This window comes from Cryptotermes secundus, unplaced genomic scaffold (genome assembly GCF_002891405.2).
Source record: "Cryptotermes secundus unplaced genomic scaffold, Csec_1.0 scaffold699, whole genome shotgun sequence".
NCBI lineage: Eukaryota > Metazoa > Arthropoda > Insecta > Blattodea > Kalotermitidae > Cryptotermes > Cryptotermes secundus.
The window spans coordinates 424909-450267 of NW_019738883.1; the positions used below are offsets into that span (position 1 = coordinate 424909).

The 25359-nt window shown below is 36.0% G+C and overlaps 1 protein-coding gene across 1 annotated transcript; it reads left to right on the forward strand.

Annotated features, from left to right (window-relative positions):
• On the forward strand, positions 1–24178 carry LOC111871256. The gene is made up of 7 exons (XM_023864230.2): positions 1–573; positions 8914–9012; positions 12448–12609; positions 15801–15937; positions 20365–20503; positions 22294–22423; positions 23418–24178. The coding sequence occupies exons 1-7, from the start codon at positions 247–249 to the stop codon at positions 23519–23521; spliced, it is 1098 nt and encodes a 365-aa protein (XP_023719998.1). The 5' UTR covers positions 1–246; the 3' UTR covers positions 23522–24178.
• Positions 24179–25359: the final 1181 nt, after the last annotated feature.

Genomic DNA, 25359 nt, shown 5'->3' on the forward strand with positions numbered 1-25359 from the left:
GGTAGCTGAAGCTCACGAACAGATACCTGTTTCTGTGATTCTCCCACCCACGGTTTAAGATCAATACGACAGCAGTGGGGATACCGCGCAAAAGTGAAAGGGAACCTAGTAGCGCCTAGTAGCTATCTGTGCTAGCTGCAGAGTTAAACGAGGTCGAGTGACATACCGCGTTTGGTGCTTTACGCTTTCCTGAAAACTGCATTTTAAATATAACCTTGTCAAATACTCTGCATAGAATCGCGAGCAATGAGATCGACCGTCATGTCAACCAACCGCGGCAACCAGAAGAAAGTTCAGCAGCAACAAAAAGATATGGAATATCAAGAAAAGCTGAAACTTTTGGACGAGGAATTGATGTCGTTTTATCAGTACTGCCAGCAAGCAGGCTTCTCAGAAGCCGAAATGGACATGATTGTTGCTCCTTTAGTGGCAACCTTGAGGAAAAGCCTAATGAAGAAGCTGGCCAAAGTTTTCGGAGCTGTGCTTACTGTTGTCGCATTTTGTTATTGTGCAGCCCAACTAGGTTCCATCTCCATGCACTTAGCAGCTCTTGGACGCCTCTTCATGATTAAGGCAAGTAGACCTATATGGTTTATTAATTTCGAAATCTCGTTTTGAATTGCAATAGTCCATGCTATTTGATATTTATGCATTTTACGGTATAAGCTTACTGAATTTATACGGGAGAGATTGGGGGTTTCTGTCTATCCGCCTTCATTCCCAAAGTCATTCGAAAACTCTGGATGAAATTTGGCATTGCAGTCATGCAGAAGCCTGTCACGTGAATTTCATCGCGATTCATGCCGGCCTACTATAATGATGACAGCAGCTGGGTACATCAGGGGGGAGGGGCATTTTGCTGTCTTATCTTAACATTTAACTTTTTAACACGCCCGTCCAATTTTTCGCAATCATCAAGAATGATCGAGCTTTAATTTATTATTTGTGTACCAGTCATATGTGCTGCTGCGAATCTTCATACAAGGACCAAATTTTGTTTCTTAGGATACAGGAACAAGTACACTATTTAAAGATGAGTCTGTCGAATGTCTCGCACCTGATCCATTCTGTGCCATATCACTGAAAATCGCGAGACAAAAATCGTCACAACTCATATCGCGAATTCGAGCAATTCAATATTACTATTACGCGCCGGCCGCCCTTTATCCCCCAAGAAGATTCCTCGTACTAATGTCTGTCAGAGGCCGAGTCGACCCCAGGGCCATACTGCGGCTGGAAGGACTACGCCAATTAAAAAATTCAATGACCTCATCGGGAATCGAACCGATGACCTTCCGGTTTGTACAGTAGTGCCTCAACCAACTACGCTACTGCATGCCCCGATAAAAACACATACATACACCAAAATAGCAGAGGTCACACAGAACCCGTGTTAAACTGGCCTGATTGGGAGAAACGGTTATTGGCAGAAAAAATAATTACTTATGAGACATTTACGCTTTCAGGAAGTAATGAAAAAAACGCCGCCATGATGTAATGGAAAGCTAAATAATTACATGGAGATTATTGAAGAGCTTGCCGTAAATCATTTCTCTCCACGTGTGTTCGCACCCACAACGCAAGCTTACAGGTAGAAGGTAAAGTTGTCCCTCTGTTTAACTAATTAAGCACTACGCCACGAAAGCGTATGGGGAAGTAAAGATCCACACTTTCTTGACTTCGGCACTAGTCGCAGGTGAGTGGTCAGCTTCACGCCCGGGTCGCTTTACCCCAGGGGAACGATCCCCCCCCCCNGACCCAAAGTCAGTCTGGACGACGTGGAGAAGAGAAAATTCTTGACTCTACTGGGACTTGAACTCCGACCCCTTGGCCGTCCAGCCAGTAGCCAGTCGCTATACCGACTACGCTAGCTGACGTTATAAAAATCACTCAGACCATAGGAGATGCTGAAAATGGTCCCTGTTATTTTGAATGCATTTCTTGCACCACCGTAAAATGTTCGCATTCACGTGTTGAAATTCTTCTAGAAAATGGAGCAAACTTGAACACTTGAAACTTTAAGTCCCCATCTACTCTGCAGAGCGTCTAAGGGATTTTGGAGGAAAATGTTCAAGCGTAGCACTGATTTAATGCAGTTTCTCTTCGGTGAACACTTGGCGTTTTGATTCAGTTCCTTCGTTTTTGTCCAACCTTGTCCGTCAGAATTTATTTACCATTGTGTAAACGATTCCTTTATCTTCTTGTTTTTCACAGGGTATCGTACACGACTACTCATTCTGATGTATAATTCTCACGTGGAACTTCGAAACAGGAAGTAACTCTGTTGACTGAGAGTTTTAGTACAGCAGCAGTGGTTTGGGATTATACGTAGGAAAGTAAAAAATTATCCGCATTCTTGTTTTTCCAATTTACATACATAAAAGTAGGGGTTGAACAAGTACATCATTTTTCTACATAGTCTCCTTCCTTTTCGATGCACTTGGTCCAGCTGTCCACAAGCTCGCGTATTCCCTCCAAGAAGAAGGTTTCCGTTGTTCGCGCAACCGTTTATGCACCGCTTCCCGCACTGCTTTGTCCATAAAGCATCTTTGAGCGGTCCAAAGAGATGATAGTCGGAAAGGGCGAGATCTGGGCTGTAGGCAGGGTGTTCCGGCACCTCGAAACCCAAACGGTTAATGGTTTCAACGGCCTGGCTGCCCGTGTTACGCAAAACGTGACCTCGCTTCACAATAGCTGTTCGAAGATTTATTGGGTTGATATTGGAGATGAATTGTATTGCGAATAGGTTAGTGGTATGTCAACTACGCCGCGAATGCGAACGCGAAGGCGAACATTTCGATATGGCGTGAGTAGCCTGTGTCCCTCTCGTTTGACCAGCCAAAGGATTTTCCCGGAGACTGTCTGACGACCTCAGTATACAACAGAAACGAGCAGTAACAAATAGAGCAAGAAGTTCGGTGAAGAGCTAGTCGCCTACTTTCCTTTCACTACGTACACACTATGGGACGCCCAGATAATACCGCATCCAGCAGTTCTACTGTTGCACGTGTATTCATTGCAGGAACGTGTTTACTGAGTCATTGCCTAGCAATGTGTTTTTTTTTGGGGGGGGGGCACAGACAGACAGACAGACAGGGTAAGATCTCATAAACCTACTTCCGTTTTTTTTTTTTCGAAAAACGCTAATGTAGGCTAAAGGAGAAGTATAAAGTCTTTAAATAATGGCCTCTCTAGATCAGAATACGTTGACGTGTTATTAAAACTTGCAAATGTCAGATTCAATGAAAATCAGTGGAGCAGTTCTTGTCTTGTTTCATGTATACAGCCAGACAGGGCTAAGCAATTTCAATAGGCTCTCCACATTCTGCATGAGGGTGAATGAGGAATAGTATGTGGGGATGGGAGCATTAGAGATGAATATTAAGGACGAGGGCACACCAAAGAAACTGACAACTGCAACGCAACCGCAACTTCCGAAAAAAGTCCCCGGTTTCAAATAGACACCTGGTTTTCATATTAGTAGGCACACACTGAGGAAACTTACGTTTGATTAGTTGCTCACATCATCTTAAGTGGGTGTGTTCATCCGACTTAATGTGTGATTGTAATTTTTAATTTCGGGCACATCTGCAATGTCAGATAATAATATTGACCCTGTCATAATATGATGGTGGTTGAGAAGGCGTGAGAAGAGTGGACGTCGACCATAAAGAAAACATCAGGGTGTTTATTAATTTTCATTAAGGTCAATTTATTTTAATCGGGAAATATCGCGCTCACACGCGATATGAAATTTTTACATACAGCGCAACAATTTTAGCAAGATAGAAGACACCATATACAGCCGAAACGTGTAGTTTGGAGGAAGGGTGACTAGCTAAGAAGTTGTATTTAAGACGGAAGTATATGTGAAATAAATGATATATTAATGCAACTGGATGCTTAAGTACATAATTAGGAAAAGAAAACATTGGGTGCATCCGTTCTTCCATAACAATTTAAACTCAATGCGTATATTGTTTCGAAAGAACTTAACCAGGATCCAGACTCCTTCAGGTCATGAGTAATTATTTCCCAAGCCAAATCTATTTTATCCTGCCTAGAATAGTCTGCATGACATTTGTCATATATACCAGGCTCCTGCTCAATCAATTACACAAAAACAAAATTAGCAACTTCATCAAGCTTTGATTGATTGATTGATTGATTGATTTAACATCCATAACTGTTACATTATGTACAATTGGACAAGTCAGTTTTTAAAAAAATATATGAGATTAAACATCACATCAAATGACTAATAATATAAAAAACCATAGAAAAATAACATAATAAGTCCTTTAAATATGATAAAACAGTGGATAAGTATAATAAGGCAACAAAAGCTAAACTATAAATTACATGCAATAGCTAAAATAAATTACCTAAGTATCTTTGTTCTATTATTAAGCTAATTCTTGTAAAAATATTCTTGAAGGGAATAAAAAGCTTTGCACAACAAGTAATCCTAAAGCAGCAAATGAACCGCTAGAAAATCTGATGATAGGAAACTACGCTGCAACGCAAATGTGAGAAGACTGGCTTGCTCAGTTGCCAGGGAGTTGACTTTCTCAGTCTTTCGCGAGTTGCGTTGCCGTGTCCCCAATTTTCGCTGCTCCATTCTGTTCCACATGTTCAACTCAGTCTGACAACAATTCCCGGAAACTGCAGTTGAGTTGCGGTTGCCAGTTTCCTTAGTGTGCCCTCGTCCTAAAGTAGTATGAAGAAAACAAGGGCTAAGGGAGAATAAGAGTGAAGTAGGGAACTAACTAATTTCATGGAGCTGAGCCCTTTTTGAGAAGCCGCTAGTCGTGCAGCTATTCAAAAACTTCCCAGCATTTTATGGTATCTGAAGGTTCATTAGCGTATTCACAAGAACTCGCTATTGGTCCCTATCCTGAGCCAGATAGCTTAGGTCATTTAACCACAGAATCCATCCAGGTTCGAAGCCCTTTGTGACATTCTATAACAAACTTATTTTCTACAGCGAGGAGTTGTTAGCTTCATGCCCAACGGCCAACCCCCAAGCTTGAAGACCACCTCTTGTTGGCTGTCCGCGATGCGTATTCAATATTAAGAAGGAAGCAAGGAGAACGGAGTTAACTTTTGCTATTGCTAATTGTGGCCTATATTGTGCTTCATTCATTGCTTGGCCTTCCTTTACAGTTGCACATTACTACTTACTTATTTATGGAGCTGAGCCCTTCTTGAGGAGAAGCCAATTGTGAAGCTACTCAAGAATTTCCCAGCATTTTATGGAACCCAAAGGTTCATTACCGTGTCCACAAGAGACATCCACTGCTCCCTATCCTGAGCCAGATCAATCCAATGCATAACATCCCATCCTATCTCTCTTAAGATTCATTTTAATATTGTCTACCCACCTATGCCTTGGTCTTCCCAGTGGCCTCTTTCCTTCTGGCTTTCCTACCAATATCCTATATGCATTCCTCATCTCCCCCATTCGTGCTACATGACCTGCACATTACCACAAAACTTGTTTTTTAATTCATGCAAAAGTGGCAAACACAAGCGGTTTAATTCATTGGTTATGAGGAGGCTATTTTCTGAGATACATTTCTTTCCATTTTTATTAAAACAGCATAACAGTAAATCTACATTTTAGTGATTCTAAGCACACAATATTCATTTTCACAGTTTCTTAATCCTAAGATTTTAAGCTAGATTCATGGTTTAGAGAACAATTGTTGTCCTAAAAAGCCATGACCTTCGATCTTACGGTGCTTTTGGTCCTTTTGTATCGCCCATATGTAGGTGTCTAAAAACTTCAGATAGCTTGGTACAAGATATCCAGACCGCAGTTTTCATGATTTTCAGTGTGAATTCCAGGAAAAGAATGATCACTGATTCCTATTAACTGTATGTATTCCACCTTCTCATTCTACTGTTGCTATTTAGTATAACCTGTGAAATTAGTCACTGTCTCCAAATAGTTTACAGAAAAATAGATACATACATAAATATACAGAGTACTGTGCAAAACAAATAAGCAGATAAACAAGTTGATGGATTAAGCAAATTGATAAATAAACAAATACCTCACACTTGATTCATTGGCTATGATACAGGATTTTGAATATAAACTGAGTCTTGAAACCTGGGTCTCAGTTTTTGGCTCCAACGATATAAACTTAATGTATAATTCTTTTCTCAGTTCATTTCTTAGAATATTCTATTCTAGTTTTCCCCTGAAAGTGTTGAGCACCAGAACAAATAGTAACTTGTGGATTACTCCTGGTATTAGTAATTCCTGTAAGCATAAAAGAGATCTATATTTGATATACAGGAGTAGTAACGATGAGGCCTTTAAGAGGTATTATAGACAGTATTGCAAGATATTAAAAAATGTCATAAGAGAAGCAAAAAAGAAGCATTATAGTAGACAGATATCAAAATCCAGTAACAAAATAAGAACAATCTGGAATATAACAAAGTCAGTAACTGGGAAGTTTGCCAAAGTGAATTCAGTTCAGGAATTAAAAGTTGATGGACGGATTACTAAAAATAGGCAATATATAGCAGATTTCTTAAATAGTTTTTTCATATCTGTGGCTGAGAATAACATAAACAAAAGTCTTGAAACAAACAATAAGCCATTAGATTACTTGCGGCAAGCTTTTGATCATCCCTTTCCCAGCATAAAATATCAAGCTGCAACCTCAACTGAGATATTTAAAATTATTAAATCTTTAACAACAAAGAGATCGCATGGTTATGATGAAATATCAGTTGAAGTGTTAAAAATTAGTAGCCCCTTTATTATATCTCCTTTAACATATATTAGTAATAAAATGCTGTCTGCTGGCGTATTTCCGGATAGGCTAAAATATGCTGAAATTAAGCCTTGTTACAAGGGCGGTTGCGAGAATGATCCATCTAATTATAGGCCCATCTCCCTCTTAACCTCCTTCTCAAAAATATTTGAGAAGATAGTTTTGTCTAGATTAAATCAGCATATCCATGATCATAATATAATAGTCAATGAGCAATTTGGATTTAGACGTCAATCCTCAACTGCTAAAGCCTCTTACGTGTTACTCAATGAAATACTAGAAGCATTAAATAAACAAAAAGTTGTAGGTGGAGTTTTTTGTGACTTGAAGAAGGCGTTTGATAGTGTGAATCACGAAATATTGTTGAGTAAACTACAATATTATGGGATACAAGGTAGATTTTATGATTTAATTGCATCATACTTATCAGATCGACATCAGAGAGTACTAATAACAGATATTGAAATGAGCAACACTATTAGATCAGATTGGGATATTGTCAGGCATGGAGTCCCTCAAGGGTCCATACTTGGTCCGCTTCTATTTCTTTTCTATATAAATGATCTTTCTACAATTTTTAATAGCACAGTTAAACCAGTCTTATTCGCAGATGACACTAGTTTGGTGATTAGTAGCAATAATAACTTACAATATAATAGGGATGTGAATATCTCTTTTGACTGCCTTAATGAGTGGTTCAAGTCAAACCTGCTAACCCTAAACTTCAGCAAAACTAAACATGTACAATTTGCGGCTAAGTCTTGTCCTAATACCGGAGTTATGGTTAATTATTGCAATAATGTGATCCCAAACAGTACCGAGGTGAAGTTCTTGGGTATAATTGTTGAAAGCACGTGTACTTGGAAGGCCCATATATCCCAACTCATACCTAAGTTGTGTAAGGCGTGTTATTCAATGAGGGTTATTAAACCCATCATGCCTACCGAAACATTAAAAATGATTTACTATTGTTATTTTCATTCACTTTTAACCTATGGAATTATCTTCTGGGGCAATACCTCGTTTAGTGTACAAATTTTTAGAATTCAAAAAAGAATAATTAGAATTATGAGTGGGCTAAGAGCAAGGGATTCCTGTAGACAAGCATTTAGGGATTGGGGGATTTTGCCACTCCAGTCCCAATATATATTTTCTTTATTGATATTTGTTGTAAATAATAAGGGTCTATTCCATACATCAACACAGATTCATGGTCTCAATACAAGGCGCGGTTTAGATTTATATTGCCCTCAGACAAATTTAACAGTTCATCAGAAGGGTCCTTATTGCTATGGAATTAAACTTTTTAATTGTCTCCCATTAAAAATAAAGGAAGTAGTACATGATAATAAGGTATTTAGAGTGGCCTTAAACGCCTTTTTACATTCAAAATCCTTTTATACTTTGGATGAATATTTTGGTTGTATAAATGAGTAGTAATTTACTATGTTCATTCAATATTGCATGCATTGTTTGGATGTGCAGTTGTACATTCAAGGATATTGCACTGATACCTGCATTGTATATAGCAAGCTTATACCTTGACTGGTTTTATTTGGTATTGAACATGTAAGATATAATCTCCAACTTGACTGGTATGCCATGTAACAAACATACCTCATTATAGTTGATGGATGTTGTGATCTTTTATGGTTTGAGATATATAAGCTACTAAGTTGAATGAATTTATTATGTAATGTGTTTTTATTACAATTTTAACTTATTTTATTTACAATTAAACATGGTATAGTGTTATGTATATTTTAGGTTGATGTATATTTTATGTTGACTAGTTCCATTGTTGGAGCATTTGTTGAAGATATTTGACTTGTTCTGTGTCCAGTGGTGTTGGCCTGTAATTGGATTTGCTTGAATGCAATAAATACTATACTATACTATACTATTAAATATTTTAGCTGTGTCAGCATTTTACTGATAACTGACTTGAGAACTGGTTGATATTTATGAAAATCACTTTATCAAGTCAGTAATTGATAGTGAAGAGAACTGTTTTATTCTTGACTAGTACAATGTGTAATGTTTCTTCAAAATCTTTATTTCATAATGTTGTACTCTCCTGTACATCATATAACAGTTACAAAATTTCTGTTTGTTTCAGCTGTTACCATTCTGGGACTGGACATCCATGTTTTATGAATCCTGCCTTGTATCAAATCCATTCTATGGAGAATATACACTTACAGAAGAGGACTGTGTTGTAAGTCAGGAAAATATCACAAACATAAAGCTGTGAAATGTTACTACTTTGCCTCACATTTTGTATAAGGAATACTAGTGTATATAAACTATATTTTGGAATGTGTACAGTATTTGATTTTAAATAGAGAAAAATAAAGTTAAAATCTTACTACCAGAACTGAGTGCTGCTCTCATGTTAGTGCAGTTGAGTGCTAAAGCAAAATATCTTGTATCATGGTGCATTTACTGAAGAAGCTTGTTTTATTAAATTGGGTTAAATACTAGTTTCATTTCCAAACTGTTGGTCTTGATCATGTTTGCAGACAGTCACTGACCATAAGTAAATAAAGTACAAAGTTAATAGAAAGTCCATCGAGTGTAACAATTTGTAGGTCACTTTTTATTATTATTTCTGCCTTACATGTTTCAGTTTGACACAACCATCATCAGAGGCACTTGCTATAATTATGGAAACACTGTCGCTTATAGCAAGTGCCTCTGATGATGGTTGTGTCAAACCGAAACATGTAAGGCAGAAATAATAATAAAAAGTGACATACAAATTGTTACACTCGACGGACTTTCTATTAACTTTGTGATTGATAGTGTAACGGACCAAAATGAAACAATTCAAAATAAATAAAGTAAATATACTGAACAGGAAATTTTAAATCACCACCACCACCACCAAAATCATGATCTTTTAGACTGTCAGATTTAGTACTTCTGGACATAGTCTTCTGAATCTGCCTCAATGAGGCAGTGGCCACCAATTTAAAAGTGAATGATTTCAGGGCAAACAAATGTTGGTGTCATACCACCCCAACCTAGACCACTGTAGGTCACGGTGCAAGGGCCGAGAAGGCCTAGCCCTTATACATTCGTTCATCTCTCTAAGATCCATTTTATCAATAGAACATACACAATGTGTAGAGTGTAGAGCTGCAGTATATAGCAGCATATGACCATGAGTAGGCTTACTATAATCCTTAAAACATATTAATAACTCCAAATTTATTTTGTGGAAACCTTATATACAAGTTACTGGGAGTTTCTAAATGGTATCTGTTATCATGTTTGAATCTTCTGGTTAGCAACTAGATCTCTAAGACTGTCAGTTCTAGATGGTTCCATTAACTTTCAGAATTAACAAAGGTGCTTCTGTCTGATGGCTTCATTAGAGTTGAAAAATATAGCAAGTCTCAATAGCAGGTAAAAATGTAAATAAAATACCCTTAACAAGATATGTGCTATTAGTAAGCCATAACATAGCTCAAGTGGTTAGTCGCTGGCTTCCCACCGTGGTGGCCCAGGTTTGATCCTGGGTCTGGTCAAGTGAGATTTGTGGTGAACAAAGTGGCACTGGGGCAGGTTTCCTCCGAGTACTTCGGTTTCCCCTGCCATTCTTTATTCCACCAAATTCTCCATCATCATAATCACCCGGGGCAGGTACAATAGGCCAATCAGTGGCCGCCATGCCGAGTGGACCCAGTTGAACTCCAACCCCCACTAAGCAAAGCCAATATATAAAATGAAATAAATGAACATGAACATGAACATAAACATATAGTAACATATTTTGAATCATTATCTCAGTCGTGATTCTTATTACATATAAATGTCATGGGTGTTGAGTAATGATAATGGGTATAATTACCTAGTATAAACAGTCTAACTCACCCTAAACTTGTAGAGATTTCTTCCAGGAATTTGATTGCTACATGGATTTAAATATGTACTTTACCTAATCTGATTTCTAGCCACATTTCTTACTAGTTTTTAAGCATATTTGAATCAGTTTATACTGTATAATGTGATATAATCATTTATCAGATTTAGGCTCTTAATGACAGTCAGTATTCTTAAAATAAGGATAAAATAATGTAAGTATGCTGTTTCTTAAATAAGTGCAGATTTTCCTTGTGCTAATGCATGCATGTATGTACATATGATACATGAGTCATAAATATATCTGTATCTATTTGCCTTTTCCAGTCAGCACTGCCTTACTCTGGGAGAGTGATTTCTTCTACTGTTGTTTGGCCAAACATTCATTACTCTATATCTATTATCTTCTTGTCTCTCCAGTTCTCATTTTGCTATGCATTTCCATATCCAACATGGTAACAGTTTTCTGTCATCTGTGTAACATTCTTACACCACTGTAATCTTCTGCTCCTAATTCTATCACTGTTTTCACTATTTCCTTTTTTTTTAACATGTACCTTGATTATTAAAATTTATGTAACTGATCTACTAACAAAAGCATAAATACAGTCAACACTCAATTATCCGGGGGCGGATTAACCGGTTTGCGGCTTAACCGGGGCTACTGAGGCTTTTTTGAGGCTTATATGTTGTTTAATATTCATTCACTTTTGTTTCACATGGTGAGTTGTAACACTATTTTTGCACTAGTGTGAACCGAGCTCTGCATTCTTTGGTCCCATTAAGCTAACACAGTGTGCTAGGGTAGGGGTGAAAGAATGCAACGCTTTGTGGAAAGTTTCAAGGAGAGATACACCCCCCCAGTTGGTCTCTTTGTATCGATCTTCAAGTGCGTTAGCGAAATGTCAGGGTGTAAAAGGAAGCGTGTTGTGTTAAGTATTCAACAGAAACTCGTGTGAGCTGGGCTTCGAAATGTTAAGCAGTGATGAAACCATAAGCTCAGTGAGGGTGCAGCCAGAAGAGCGGGAAGAAAGTGAGAATGAGGAAGAGGTGAACAGTGCTGCCAGTAAGAAAATATCACATGGTGCTGCTCTTAATCATTTGGAATCCTTACTAGACTATCTTGAGAGTGAAGACAACAGTTTATTAAGTGACAAGCTAATATTATGTAGGCTTCGTATGGATATCTGTAAAAAGGAAAATGCCGCAAAAAAGGAAACGACAATATTAATTTTTTTAAGTGTTAAGTGTGAATATTCGTAAAAAGTGTTGGATGTTGTTGAACACTGTGATTGAAACAACTAATTCACACTTCAGTATAATGTAAAAAAGTATTAAATAGGCCATGAGATGACATAAAATTGAGGTTGAGTAAATTTAAATACAGGTAGGCCTATAGTATTATGAAGGTACAGTATTACAGTACTACTTTTAATAACATTTGTCGTAACCGGGTTTTCGATTAATCATGATTTCCATGCCCACCATTATCCCGGATAATTGAGAGTTGACTGTATTTCCAATTTGTGTTCTCACTCCTGCCATCTTTGTGCAACTTTCTCAGTGTATTAATATTCACACTTGTACACAACACTAGATGTTTCGACCTAACTGGCCATCATCAGGTGTATAAGATTTTGGATTGAGAAAACCTGTTGCAGTATAGTATTATAAATATTTCCATTTATCCATGCTCACAAGTTCAAAATATTTGTGTTTTCAATTCCATTATGCCATTTGCAATATGCATTTATGAATAAATAACAAATGATATGTTTTTAAACAGTCCTGTGAAGCTTTGGAACATGTGGACAGACTTGGAGGTGTGGCATATGAGCAACTTCTTGATGGGTACTTGAACCGAGATGCCCCACTCATTGTAGTAGACGCAATGGAGTCATGGCCTGTTATGAACACAGATGACTTCTGGTTTGATAACATAACCCAGGTCAGTTATTACAAAATATTTTATTTTTAAATGCTGTAGGACTGACTCATTCCAAATGTTAATAATATACAGGAAGCTGTAAATAAAAAGTGGAGTTGTGTTATGAGTTTGAACTGACATGAAGTATTAACTATCTGAGCAGATAGTGAGACACTTATCAGGAGTGGGAGAGAAAATTTATTCATAAAATTGTTGTGACATACAACTAATATCTCTGAAAAAATTCCATCCAAAATTATTAGACTATATGTTTGAACATCCTTGTCATTACTCATTATATTACCATAGTTCAGTCCAGTATAAAAATTTGCATAAACACATCTTTCATGTTATCACTTTCTTCTGTATATGAATTAGTTCAATAATTCACTTTTTATGTAGTGGTACCTTGACTGTGTGAAATATTGATAGATGTTTGACAAGCACCAAAAAGTTACTGAAATAAATAAATTGAATTTAGAAGAGTATGAAATAGTGGTAAGCTCTCTGAATTAGAATTACTATGGTTTACACAGACAGTTAGAGGGATCATGTGGAATGTTACAGAGTTATATGACATTTCCATAGTAAAACTTCAACCTGTATCAAACTAGTGATCAATATATCAACCTAGAAATTAATATTTGTGGTCAGTCTATACTGTTAGTCACAATTGTTTTTCCTCTTTATCCTTTATGATATGTACGAGTATTTGCTAGGTGATTATGTAAAATTGACATGAACATGCTGATGAATTTATATACTTGTATCTAAAATGTTGGTAGGTCCATTATCATAATAAGAAGACAAATGTAGAAGATATGTTCAGATAAAATACAAGAATTTTTTAAGAATCTGATTCTACTGAAGGTGTAATCTAAAATTCTTCTGTTTCTTTATTTATATGAGACCTATTAAAGTACAGTGACAATGACAACAATCAATTCCATCAAATAATGCATGGCACACTAGAATGAACAAAGACAGGATGATTATACACTGGCCTCAATCCTGGTTCAAATCAGTTTGCCTTAATACACATGATTGAAAACTGCATACCATGTGATTACTATCAGCCAGTGTTCTCAGATGAACATCAAATTGGAAGAGAAAAACTACTATAATCAACAATATGTTCTAGATGAAAAAGACAGAGCTTGCAAACCAAAAATCACTATTGAAAAGTTTGCAGATCCTGAAGGTGCTTCATTTTTGAGATAATAAAAAGTCTCCAGACTAAAAGGTTCAAGAATGTAATGAGTTTCTGAAGAGGAGAAGATTTCTGAATATGTACCTTATTTTCTGAAATGTACCATTTTTTGGTGAATTTAGCCGTAAATGAGGTTACTGTCAAATGCAAGCAGAGCATGTTTTATGCTGGTACATTCCCCCCAGAAAAACGGTAATTCTGAGTGCGGATAAAGGTGTGTAAGCTTTATGATAGCAGATGACAAGGGACTAATGTTCTAATCCTACTGCAGTGTGTCAGCCTTACAATCGAGACTACACTCCATTTTGTTAAGATAGGCCAAAGAAAATTGTTCACAATTTGTCCACAGATAATTACTTTCCACTTCTTAATTAGTGTGATGCTCATCTTCATAGTAGCCCAGTTCTTCATGATGATATAGTTATGTGAGGATGGAATGTGCCTAAGTCTCTCTGCATTGAACTTAACATCACATGAGTGACGCTGATAAAATGACTGCTTCTTGCAAAATGTCCTGCAGAATGTGGAAGTATGCAAAACAACTGTCCTTTCCTTTGCCTGATATGGCTTTGATACCTTCATACTGTGACACGATGGCTAAAAGCCAGAATGGTGGAATGAGTAGAAATGGTCACTGCTAGGCAGCAGCACGGTAAACAGGTTTCATGGCTACAAATACTGACAAAGCAATAGAAGACACAGCATTTCATATGCAGTGTGCACCAGGCTATAGGATGAGGACCAGCAGCAGCATGGTAAACAGGTTTCATGGCTACAAATACTGACAAAGCAATAGAAGACACAGCATTTCATATGCAGTGTGCACCAAGGCTATAGGATGAGGACCAGCAGCAGCACCAATCAGAAGGTCATGACTTGTAATTGAGCAGTGGTAGTTCATGGTTAGTCATAAGGAATCTTCACTGTTAGCAGCTGCTGCCTGGTAACAACTAGTGGTTACTGAATAACACACAGAAGTCTTAGTATCTGCTGTAGTTCTATTTATTTGTAGAGCGTGTAAATTAGTGAGACTGTTATAATCATTTGTAGTTATGAGTCATAAGCATCCATTAAATCCAAACCCAGTGTCTACTATGTAACATGTGACAGTATTCATAACTCAGATGGGGTTAAACTACCTCGCAAAATATTTATGGAACAAATTGTGAATGTTTGATTCATGCTGCACAAGGCATCAACTAAGCAATTTTATAACATGAAGGTTGACTGTTATCCATGTAGATGACCTCTATCAGTTGGAAAAAGTCAACACTTGGGCCCCTGAAAGAAATCTTTCAGTATGATTGTGTATGTTCTGACAAGAAAAAATATCTAATCATATTAAGATGAAAGCCATCCAGTAGGCCTTTGAATAAATCCCTCTCTGGGGGGGGGGGAAGAGGTAAATCTATCTTTGTAACAGGCTATGGAAGCCCATAGGGTTGTGAGATATCAAGGCTCCCACATGTGCTTAGGTTCTTTTTGGAAATACAGCAGACTTGAAACTTGAAACCTGGAACCTCAAATCCCAGTCTCCTGTGCAAGGCATCTAAGGAACCTCTAAGGAGAATGTTGAAGTACAGCATCAGTTTCATCACTTTCATCCACTGAGTCTGACAGTTTGGAAGAACATCAGTCAACTTTTACCACACTACAGCTCATCCTAGAAGATAATACTCTTCATACTCACTCCCAAGAGAGTCTCAAATCTCACCTATATAACTAAAATCCCTCACTTGTTCAAGTACTTTATTATCAAGAACAATTTTTGTCCTTGTAGATTCTTTCCCTGTAAATGCAATTGTTTTTATTTTTGACGTGAAGACTTTCATACCATATTCATTAATTACAGCTCTTTGGAGATTAAAGTTCTTCTATGTGGTAATTCTAGACCTGAAGAAATAGAGGACACTATAAATTAGGGTCCTTGAAGCAAGTAGGACCTTTTACTGTTAACTGTTATTATATGATCTAAATTAATTAAAAAATGCTTTGTTGACAGTTATATCTACAAGATGAGAAATTGATGGACACTGTGCCATGCATTCTCACAACTAATCTACGAACCGGGTCTTCAGATCTACATGCATTCCTTAAGCGTATTCATAGCCCAAAAGTTGACAAGTGGTTTGTCCATTGGTGAGTGCCTAAAGAATATCTTACTTTTAGGGCAATATACAGTTATAAAATGAATAACCATCTGCGTCTCACTCATTCCTCACTTGCAAGTTGTTTATTTCAATACTAAAAAAAAAATATTAATGATTCTGATAATACATAAGTTAGTATTATGAAAATCTGTTTAATAATAGGGAATTGAATAAAATTTCAGAACCCCAAATATAAGACCTTGTTTCTGATCATTTCACATTGGTATGTTCTGAGTTATCCAGCAGTTATAAGAATTTACATGGAAAGATGCTTTCCCAGTGGACCCTCCCCAACCCCAAACAAAAATATAATTCTTTAAAATTATTATTTACTTCCTCAAAACAAGTGGACTAATTTAATGTAAGAGCCTATGTCTGCCTGGAGGGAATGAGGAGAATGACAGAAACCTCATTCAGTATAGCCACTCTGCATGCTGAGATTTGAAGCTTGGACTGCATGAATATGAAGCAGGAGTGCTGCTCACACCATCATGAAATTTGGTGAAAGTATATATATATATAAAGCACAACCATGTAGAAGTTTAAATATCTTTAAATTTATCAAAAATATAGTCAAAGCTAACTCTTTTTCTTTTCTGTATGTCATAACAATGAAACTGATTATCATATATGCTGTTGAAGATTATGTGTTTTAAATTGAAAATTCTCATTCATTAATTGCTTATTTCATGATTTCTCTGTGTGGAGGTTTTGCATTAATAACGGCATCCAGACCTATATCACTTTTAACATCTTTCTCAAAAATAATTGAAACTATAATATATACAAGAACTTTAGAAGATCTTAATAAGTATAATATCATAAGTACTGAACAACATGGATTTAGAAAAAGGATTGAAAACAGATAATGGAATTTACAAATTGACTACAGAGATTTTAAATTCTATAAACAACAAACAATTAGTGGCAGGTGTTTTTTGGTGATCTGGAGAAAGCTTCGGACTGTGTAGATCATGATATCTTGCTGTCCAAACTTAAATTTTATGGTATTACTGGGAAAGATCATGCACTTTATGAATCTTATTTAAGTAACAGATATATTAGAACAGTAATACATAAAAATGATGTGAATACAGTATCCTCAGATTGGCTTTATGTTAGACAGGGAGTGTCACAAGGGTCTGTATTAGGACCTTTGTTGTTTCTCTTATATATAAATGAGTTGTCTAAAATATTAAATAAATTTTCTACGCCTGTAATTCTTGCTGATGATACTGGCATCTTATTTTCAAATTCTGATATAAATGATCTTAGCAGGAATATTCTTATAACAATTGAAATCTTAAATGGATGATTTAGAGATAATAAATTATCTTTAAACTTTAACAAGACACACTGTATTCAATTTAGAACTAAGACAATAATGTCAGATACTTTTACAATATATCGTTTTAATAAGTTTATTAACAGTACCCTCAGTACTATATTCTTGGGAGTTGTAGTTGATAGTGCCTTAATATGGAAGAATCACACTAATTTACTTGTAAAAAAATTAAGTAAGGCTTGTTATATAATTAGAAATATGAAACGTCATATGACTATTTCAGCTTTAAAAGTAATCTATTATTCCCTTTTTCACTCCTTAATGAGCTATGGTATCATCTTTTGGGGAAACTCATCACATCATTCTACTATTTTTCTTCTTCAAAAAAAGGCTATCAGAGCAATGTTGGGATATGGCAATAGAGTTTCGTGTAGAAATATATTTAAAGAGTTAAATATTTTATCACTTGCATTGTATTGTATTGTATTGTATTTCATCCGTTTTGCTACATAGTAACACTTGGACATGTCATTCAGTAATACAAGTTTACAAAATAAATCTACAAATTTACAAGCATACTACCAACATTTGTTACAATCACAAGCAATATATAAATACAACATTCCAAAAAATATACAAACTACTATATACAGCTCATGAATGGCTATGACATCCAAACATAAGTACTTGCACCCTCCACTTTTTTATTAAAACTAACAAATTCATTTATCGTATAAAAAGAATGTTTCAATAAAAATGATTTTAATTCTTTTTTTAAAGCTGAAAAACCCACCGAGTTTTTTATTTTGTTTGGCACCTTACTATACAATTCTATCCCCTTATTTACCACACTTTTTATATAATGTAGTTCTGCAGAATTGAACATGAAAATCCTTGTTTATTCTTGTATTATAGCTATGAATATTTATATTTTGGATCAAATCTGCTTTGTGCTTTTTTATGTAACATAACACCTCTAAGATATACAAAGATGTGACTGTGAGGATGCCATAATCTTTAAAAATTTGCCTGCATGACTCTTGTTTACCAAGTCCACTAATTATTCGCAACACCCTATTCTGCATTTTAAATACCTTTATACTATCACCTTCAGCCCCCCAAAATATTATTCCATATCTCAATAACGATTGAAACTTTCCAAAATAAATACCCCTTAGCATCACAATATGTATTTTCATTGTTAGTATTTGTTTTGCAAAATAAAGTTATTTTTCCATCAGGCATTGATTCTCATACTATTGATACTAGACAAAGACAAGATTTGTATTTATCTCAAGCTGATTTAACCATTTATCAGAAAGGAGTTTATTATGTGGGTATAAAAATATTCAATAAATTGCCCATAGAGATCAAGAACATATCCAATAATTTTAAGAAGTTTAAGGTTGTATTAAGGCATTTCTTGAATACTCATACATGTTATACTGTGGATGAATATCTAAAGAGATAATATTTATTATTGTTGTATTCATTGTGCTGTCTAGTTGTGTAATATTTATGTATGTATTCTGTGCTCTATATTATTTTATGACATGTTCTATATCCATCTTTGGATGTCTTAAACTTACAGTAAATACGAATACAATACTCCGAAATCCAATGAATCAGCCTTACTTCCATGGTTTTGAAATTGCTGCTTTACAATTTGTATAAATATAATGACATCTTCTCTAATAATATGAGCATTTTAAACTGTTCAGTGATTCTTAACATATAACTGGGGCAAAAGCTTTCTTTATTTACTTTCTTACTAGAGAAATTTTGTTACAATAATAAGGGTACTGTTCAGATTGCAGCAAATATTGTTATGTGCTGGAGTGACTACAGATTGGCTTTGGATTGGCAACTGGATTTATTGAACTCTCAAACAACTCATGACTACAGTCTGCAAATTACTATCACTTAATTATGGTCTTCACTGCTGTGCTTAGCAACGTCTACCAACATTGGACATTCCTCTTCTCCCGGGCTCATATACTTGCAGGCTGGCAGCCGTTTCACACCAACCTCCTACTCTTCTAACTGCTGTCTCAAGACTGTCTTACAGTCAGAGTCAAAGTCAAAGTTACTTTGCAACTGGTGCTTTACTGCCAGTCAGTTCATCTTGGCACCAAGCCCATTGAAGCTCACAACCAGAGATTTTTTTTTCAACTTGCGGTCATAGTCCTCATGTAACATCCTCTCTGACAAGAGGATGTGTTTGTCTCTTATGAATATGATTGGCCTTTTGTCAAGTGTACGTATTGCATGCATAGCATGTTACTGAAAATTATTCCTTTTGCACTATATACAAGTCCTCTTGTCAGCCAGGCTTTGCATGCCTATCTTACCTATTTCATGCTACAATGGTAGCCTAGTCACTTGAACAGTCGTAAACTTGACTGTCTTATAATAACAGCTGACCCTTGTTACATAACTTCAGTGCAGGCTGCACAGAAAACACTGCTTCCAACAGTTCTTCCATTGATGGGTGATGTTGCTATCTGCACAGAGAGCACAGAAAAATAATGTTCTTCTGTTTCATTCATTCATTCATTCATTTATTTCACTTTCTAATTGATCCTGATACAGGCATAATACAAGCCATAGGATATAGAATGAGTCACAAGATCAAAATTTAAGTTACAATAATTAATTGAAACATGTCAAAAACAAAAAACAAAACAAACATACATGCAAACAATTATAAAGCATAAAGCAGACATACATAAACAAATTTACATCGGATACAATAAATATCAAAATTCTAATTCTGGTTCACTTCATTAATAAAATTGACAAAATTATGTGAGATAAGACAATAATCCAATACAACAACTGATAACAGTAAACCAGATACAATATAAACAAGCTGTATGCTAAGGCATGAGTCAAAGTTATAAAAATTCATTATATAATATAAAGTTTATAGTATGTGCAATCATTGTTACACTGATGAGTTGTGATGTCACATTATACTCATGTATGTGTGTGTGTGTGTATGTAAACACTTCTTGCTATTGAGAATTATAAAACTATTAGTTGAAGCTTGAAATACAAATGAACACAAAAACATTATCTATTGTTTGAGTTGCAGAGGTAAAGTAGATCTCACCAACTTATGCTTACAGGCAGAACTGTGACATATATGCTGTGAAGGCCTTGAGGAAGTTCTACCAGCGGCCATATTTTCTGTCTAGTTCTGTGTCTCCAGCTCATTTCAACTGGGTCCTCATGTCATCTGACTACAATACTAAAGTATACAAGAAAGTAAGCATTCTGTGCCTGTCAAACGGTATTAAGTTGACACGTTTATTGCTAGCATGTGCAACCAGGATTTTTCCAAGGTGGTAGCCAGGTTTACAAGGTGGAGGAGGGGGAGCCAGAAAAGGAAATGCGCTTAGAAATTTTAGTTTAGGCTATTTGAAGGCAATTTTTATTGATCACCCTGAAGTATTCCCAGTAAAATAATAATTTTCCTAAAAAAATTTTAATTTTCATTATTAATATGTGGTATATTTCCTTCTTTTCCTTCATTGTTTATTTTTTAAATAAAGGGGAATGTAAAAGTAAAAAGTCAAGGTATCCCTGTAACAGGCCATGGAGGCCCATAGAGTTGTGAGATGTTGAGGTCTGACATTTTCTAGAAAATTGGCTCATAGATGGCGGTAAGTTTGTCAGCCTTACGTACCGGCCGCCCTTTACCCTCAAGAACATTAAAAGAATATTCCTGGTACTCATTTCTGTTAGAGGCTGAGGCGGTCCCAGGGCCATAGTGTGGCTGGAAGGATTAGGTCAAATGAAAAAAATCCAATGACCTCATCGGGATTTGATCCCGCGATAGTCTTCCTTAATTTAATGTGGCAAAATAAAAGACATGAGAATTATGACTAACAGTATGGGTAGCCAAGAAGGTTCAAATGTTGAGTGAGTAAGAATTTTGGTGTGCAGTAACAAAAGATGAAGTTGGAAACTCAGAACATGAATAAGGAAGCAAAGAGAAGGATCTCACTGGAAACATAAACATGTATCAAAATGTTTTAAAACTGCCGTATTATTTATTATTGACTCAAGAAGATGCAAGTTTCCTGAAATGGGTCACTTTGGGTCCCTCAGTATAACGAATAGATCAGACGTTTCAATGGAAAACTCTTGAACAAGAAAAAACAAAAAACCATCAATGATAAAACTGAAGTTGAAGACAGTAGTGATTTATACTCATTATGTGTATATTAAAGGTACCATTCACTCATAATCCATCATCGAGGGTGAAGAGAAACATTGTGATTGTGTTAATCAGAAAGCGCCCAATCTTTGGAATGTGCGCTGCAAAAATGCAGCGTTAAATTAAGAACAAGAATTTATGGCAAAGCTTCGGATCATCCATAGTATCCACCATATTTTCTTCAGTTTGTCCAGTGGGGCTGATGTTTTACTACTACTACTACTACTACTGCTGCTGCTGCTGCTGCTGCTACTACCACCACCAACACCACAGCTACTACCCCCCCCCACCACCAATAAAACATTCAACAATGATGATGCTGCACTATATGAGTGGAAAAGAACCATTAGTAAACAATGGCCAGGAAAGCATAAGAAGTCTTGAGTGACAGAAAACATGTAGATCTTATGGGATAATTGGAATAAGATACTGAGTTCACTGTAAGAACACAAATTATATATTTTCAGACCCATCTTCATTCCACTGCAATACATTTTGTAGTTTATTTAATATTATCATCCGATTACAACCTGATACTCTTTCTATTAATGAACCAAAATGTTTTGACCCTTAAAAGGCCATCATCAAGGAACACCATTTTGGCACATAATCACTCAGAGTTGTCAAGTCATGGGTCTCTTATCTTAAAATTCTTGAACAATTACAAAAAATCAAGTAAAGCAAGATCAGATGCATATTTAGCAACAATGGGAAGATAATTATGGGCTATATATATATATACTGTAGCATGTAGCACTGTTGCTCTTGAACTATTGAGAGAATGGACATGATTTGACGTTAATGACAGTGAAGCCCTAACTTTATTGTTCCGCAGGTGGAACTAGATTCCGGACTAATAATGTTAGCACAGCTGAGAGGGTCAACAGCATTCCGTCTCACACCGCATAATCCCTGCAATTCATCCTGTCCTGAACTACTGGGGGATTTACAAGAGGGGGAAATGTGTAAGTAACAGCAACAAGTATAAAACTGTTGTGCTTTGCTAGGAGCTTGGAGTGATGTTATTTTCTTTGTTAGAAGTTAATGATGTTTGTTGAGGACGTGCATTTGTTTTGAAGCATAAAATTATAAGAACTGTGTGTGATTTCTGTGCAATTTTGTAAAAGTCCTTTATCATTAACATTAAAAGTATTATCTTTAGAATAATGTGTAGCATTTCTCCTTTCTGCCAAATTGGACCATCACTAACATGAGCAAATGCTTCATCATGACACTCTGTTTTATAATTCTCCAGGAAACATTGGAAAGAACCACATTCCCTTTAAAACCAACATGCTTCAGAAAAACAAAAACTTTTTTTTCACACAGAGGGCCCACTGCAAGGAATTCTTTCTGCTTGTGTTTCAGTGAAACCAATATCTTCAAACATTCTTCATTTTTGATAGAAGAAATATAAAAAATTGTGTTTTTTTTTTGGAAATTTAAAAATAGGTACAATACAATGTGTGACATTATTACACTGTCTAACCATTGCTAAATTGTATCCACTTCTCACTGAAAATTGTTGATGCTTTATGTTATAGTGCATTGCCATAATGAATAACAAGTTGCCAAACAGTAACAGCTTACAGATTCAAAATCTCTCTCTCTCATTTACATACATTCACACACATACACCGCTCATTAAGCACATGTTATAGTCACTAATAATGATCTATCAACTCTCTGTTTTATTTATGTTGACATTATGAAATGTTTTCCTCTCACTCTGATTCTTTATGTCATCACAGCACTACTGGGCTTTGTTCTGCATACTCTCTGCTATGTGTGAATGACACTTTCTTTCAGAAAAATGAAAAATATTTTGTAAACATAATACGTCATTGACTTCAAGTCTACTTTCTATGTTTCACTATAGTTGTTACTTTATTGACACAATGTAAACGCTGTAATCTGTGAAAACAATGGTTAATGTGATTTGTTTGTGATTTCTTACAGTGGTATTCACCAACTTCATGTGGACTTTCGAATATTTTCCAGGTCGTAATTTGGATAATGTTGCCATTCTTACTGAGACAGTATGGGAAGAAGGATCTACTTAGGAAAAGACTTTCAACTGGACTATCCATAATTAATTATTATGAATGTCTTACAGTGTAGTATAACATAGTCAGTACCATGGTGTGAACTACATTTGTAGTCATTTAGTTCAGTAAATAATTGCTTGTTGAATTTGAAGGGAAATTTAAGAGACAAGCCTGGATGTCAAGCTAATGCCTATATTAAGTGTGGAGTTCATGTTTCTAAGTCAATGACTTTGAATAATGTCAAGCATAAGGTGACTGAGAAAGGATGTCAAGAACTGTATTTATTAGTTATTATATATATCAAAACAAAATGTTTTTTCTTCATAGTATGGCTGCAAGTATGCCCAAGTTTGAATGTCATTTAGTGTAACTCAATATGGGAACCACTGCATGTACTGAAGCAATATTCTAATTCAGTCCAGACTCAGGAAAGCACAATGGCCAACACAATAACAATTACTATAGTAATTATCCATCACAAGTATGCAAAACTATTCAGTTTTTACTGTACATATTGTCACGTGTATGAGTGACTAATAGTTTGGGTTCTGGACTGGATGAACAGGTTTATTTACTACTTCGACACATCACCAGTAATTATGTGTAATTATAGCACTATCACTATTTCTACACTTTATAATTCACTGTTACACACTTACTAGTCCTCTCCTGGTAACACAATTAAAACGGGAACGACAACAGTCTCACTGAATCACACACTCCAAGTATTACACATGAATAAAGTCTTCTAATCACACCAGGTCTTCACATGATAAACTTTCCATAGCTATCTTCCACCAAGAACTCAGAACTGTGTCCCTGCAATGTCTTGGTTATTCCTGGAATCTCGTCACATAGCCGTGGCACAGACCACACAAAAATCACTGTTCTACTGTAAGAACCATTGTGTAACTAGCAACTGATCACAGACAACCCCGTTCCTACTGTTGTTTGGAATGGACAACATAGAAAACACAGCTTCCTCTATTGTTCCATAATGTACTGTGTTTACAGAGCTGATGCCTGGCAACACATTGATCAAATGCATTACAATATCTTGGACACATCTCAAGAATAAGTTCTTTGGAGATAAATCAGTGGCAGTGGAATTGGCCTTCTCCTTCCAATTCTCCATGCAGAAAAATAGACATCAAGAGCAATGTCTATAACGTTTCAAAATATGAAGGTGAACTTTCTCTTCTGGTGCTAGTACTGTGTTTCATGTACATGAAGGACAAGTGTGGATGCCAAAACTACACCAAACTTGGACATACAATGGAACCCCCATTTAATATTTCTCGATTTGGTGTTTTCCCTCATTCAAAGATCAATTTAAATGAAACAAAGTTAATAGTCTTAGTTTTAAATTATTCCCATTCATGAAATTCCTCAATGTAGTGCTCAAATCAGCTGATCCCACAGGAAACCTTAAACAGGGGCTTCACTCTATCTGCTGTTGTATTGTGAAAGTAATGTATTTTAAAGGTAAATGTATTAATAAATAAAACTTCAACACTTATTCTTGGGCAATATATATTTTTCTGGCAAGAAACATAATATTACTGATGAATGAATGGTATTGACCATAATCTACTCATAAGAAAAATTTATGTTCCTGACAAAAATATGTGATCACACCCAAATACTGTATTCTTAATTGCTCGAAGAAATAGCAAAAGTAGATGGATTAATAGCTCAATCAATAACTTACACATTTAAAAATTATTATTTGTAATTATATTGTGACGTGCTGAGCTATGGATGACGCCCCTCCCCCCCCCCCGCCAGCCGTGATGCGCCGAGCGAAGCCGAAGTGAGCCGATGTTAGCCGAGTCCTAGCATCCTGGTCGCTA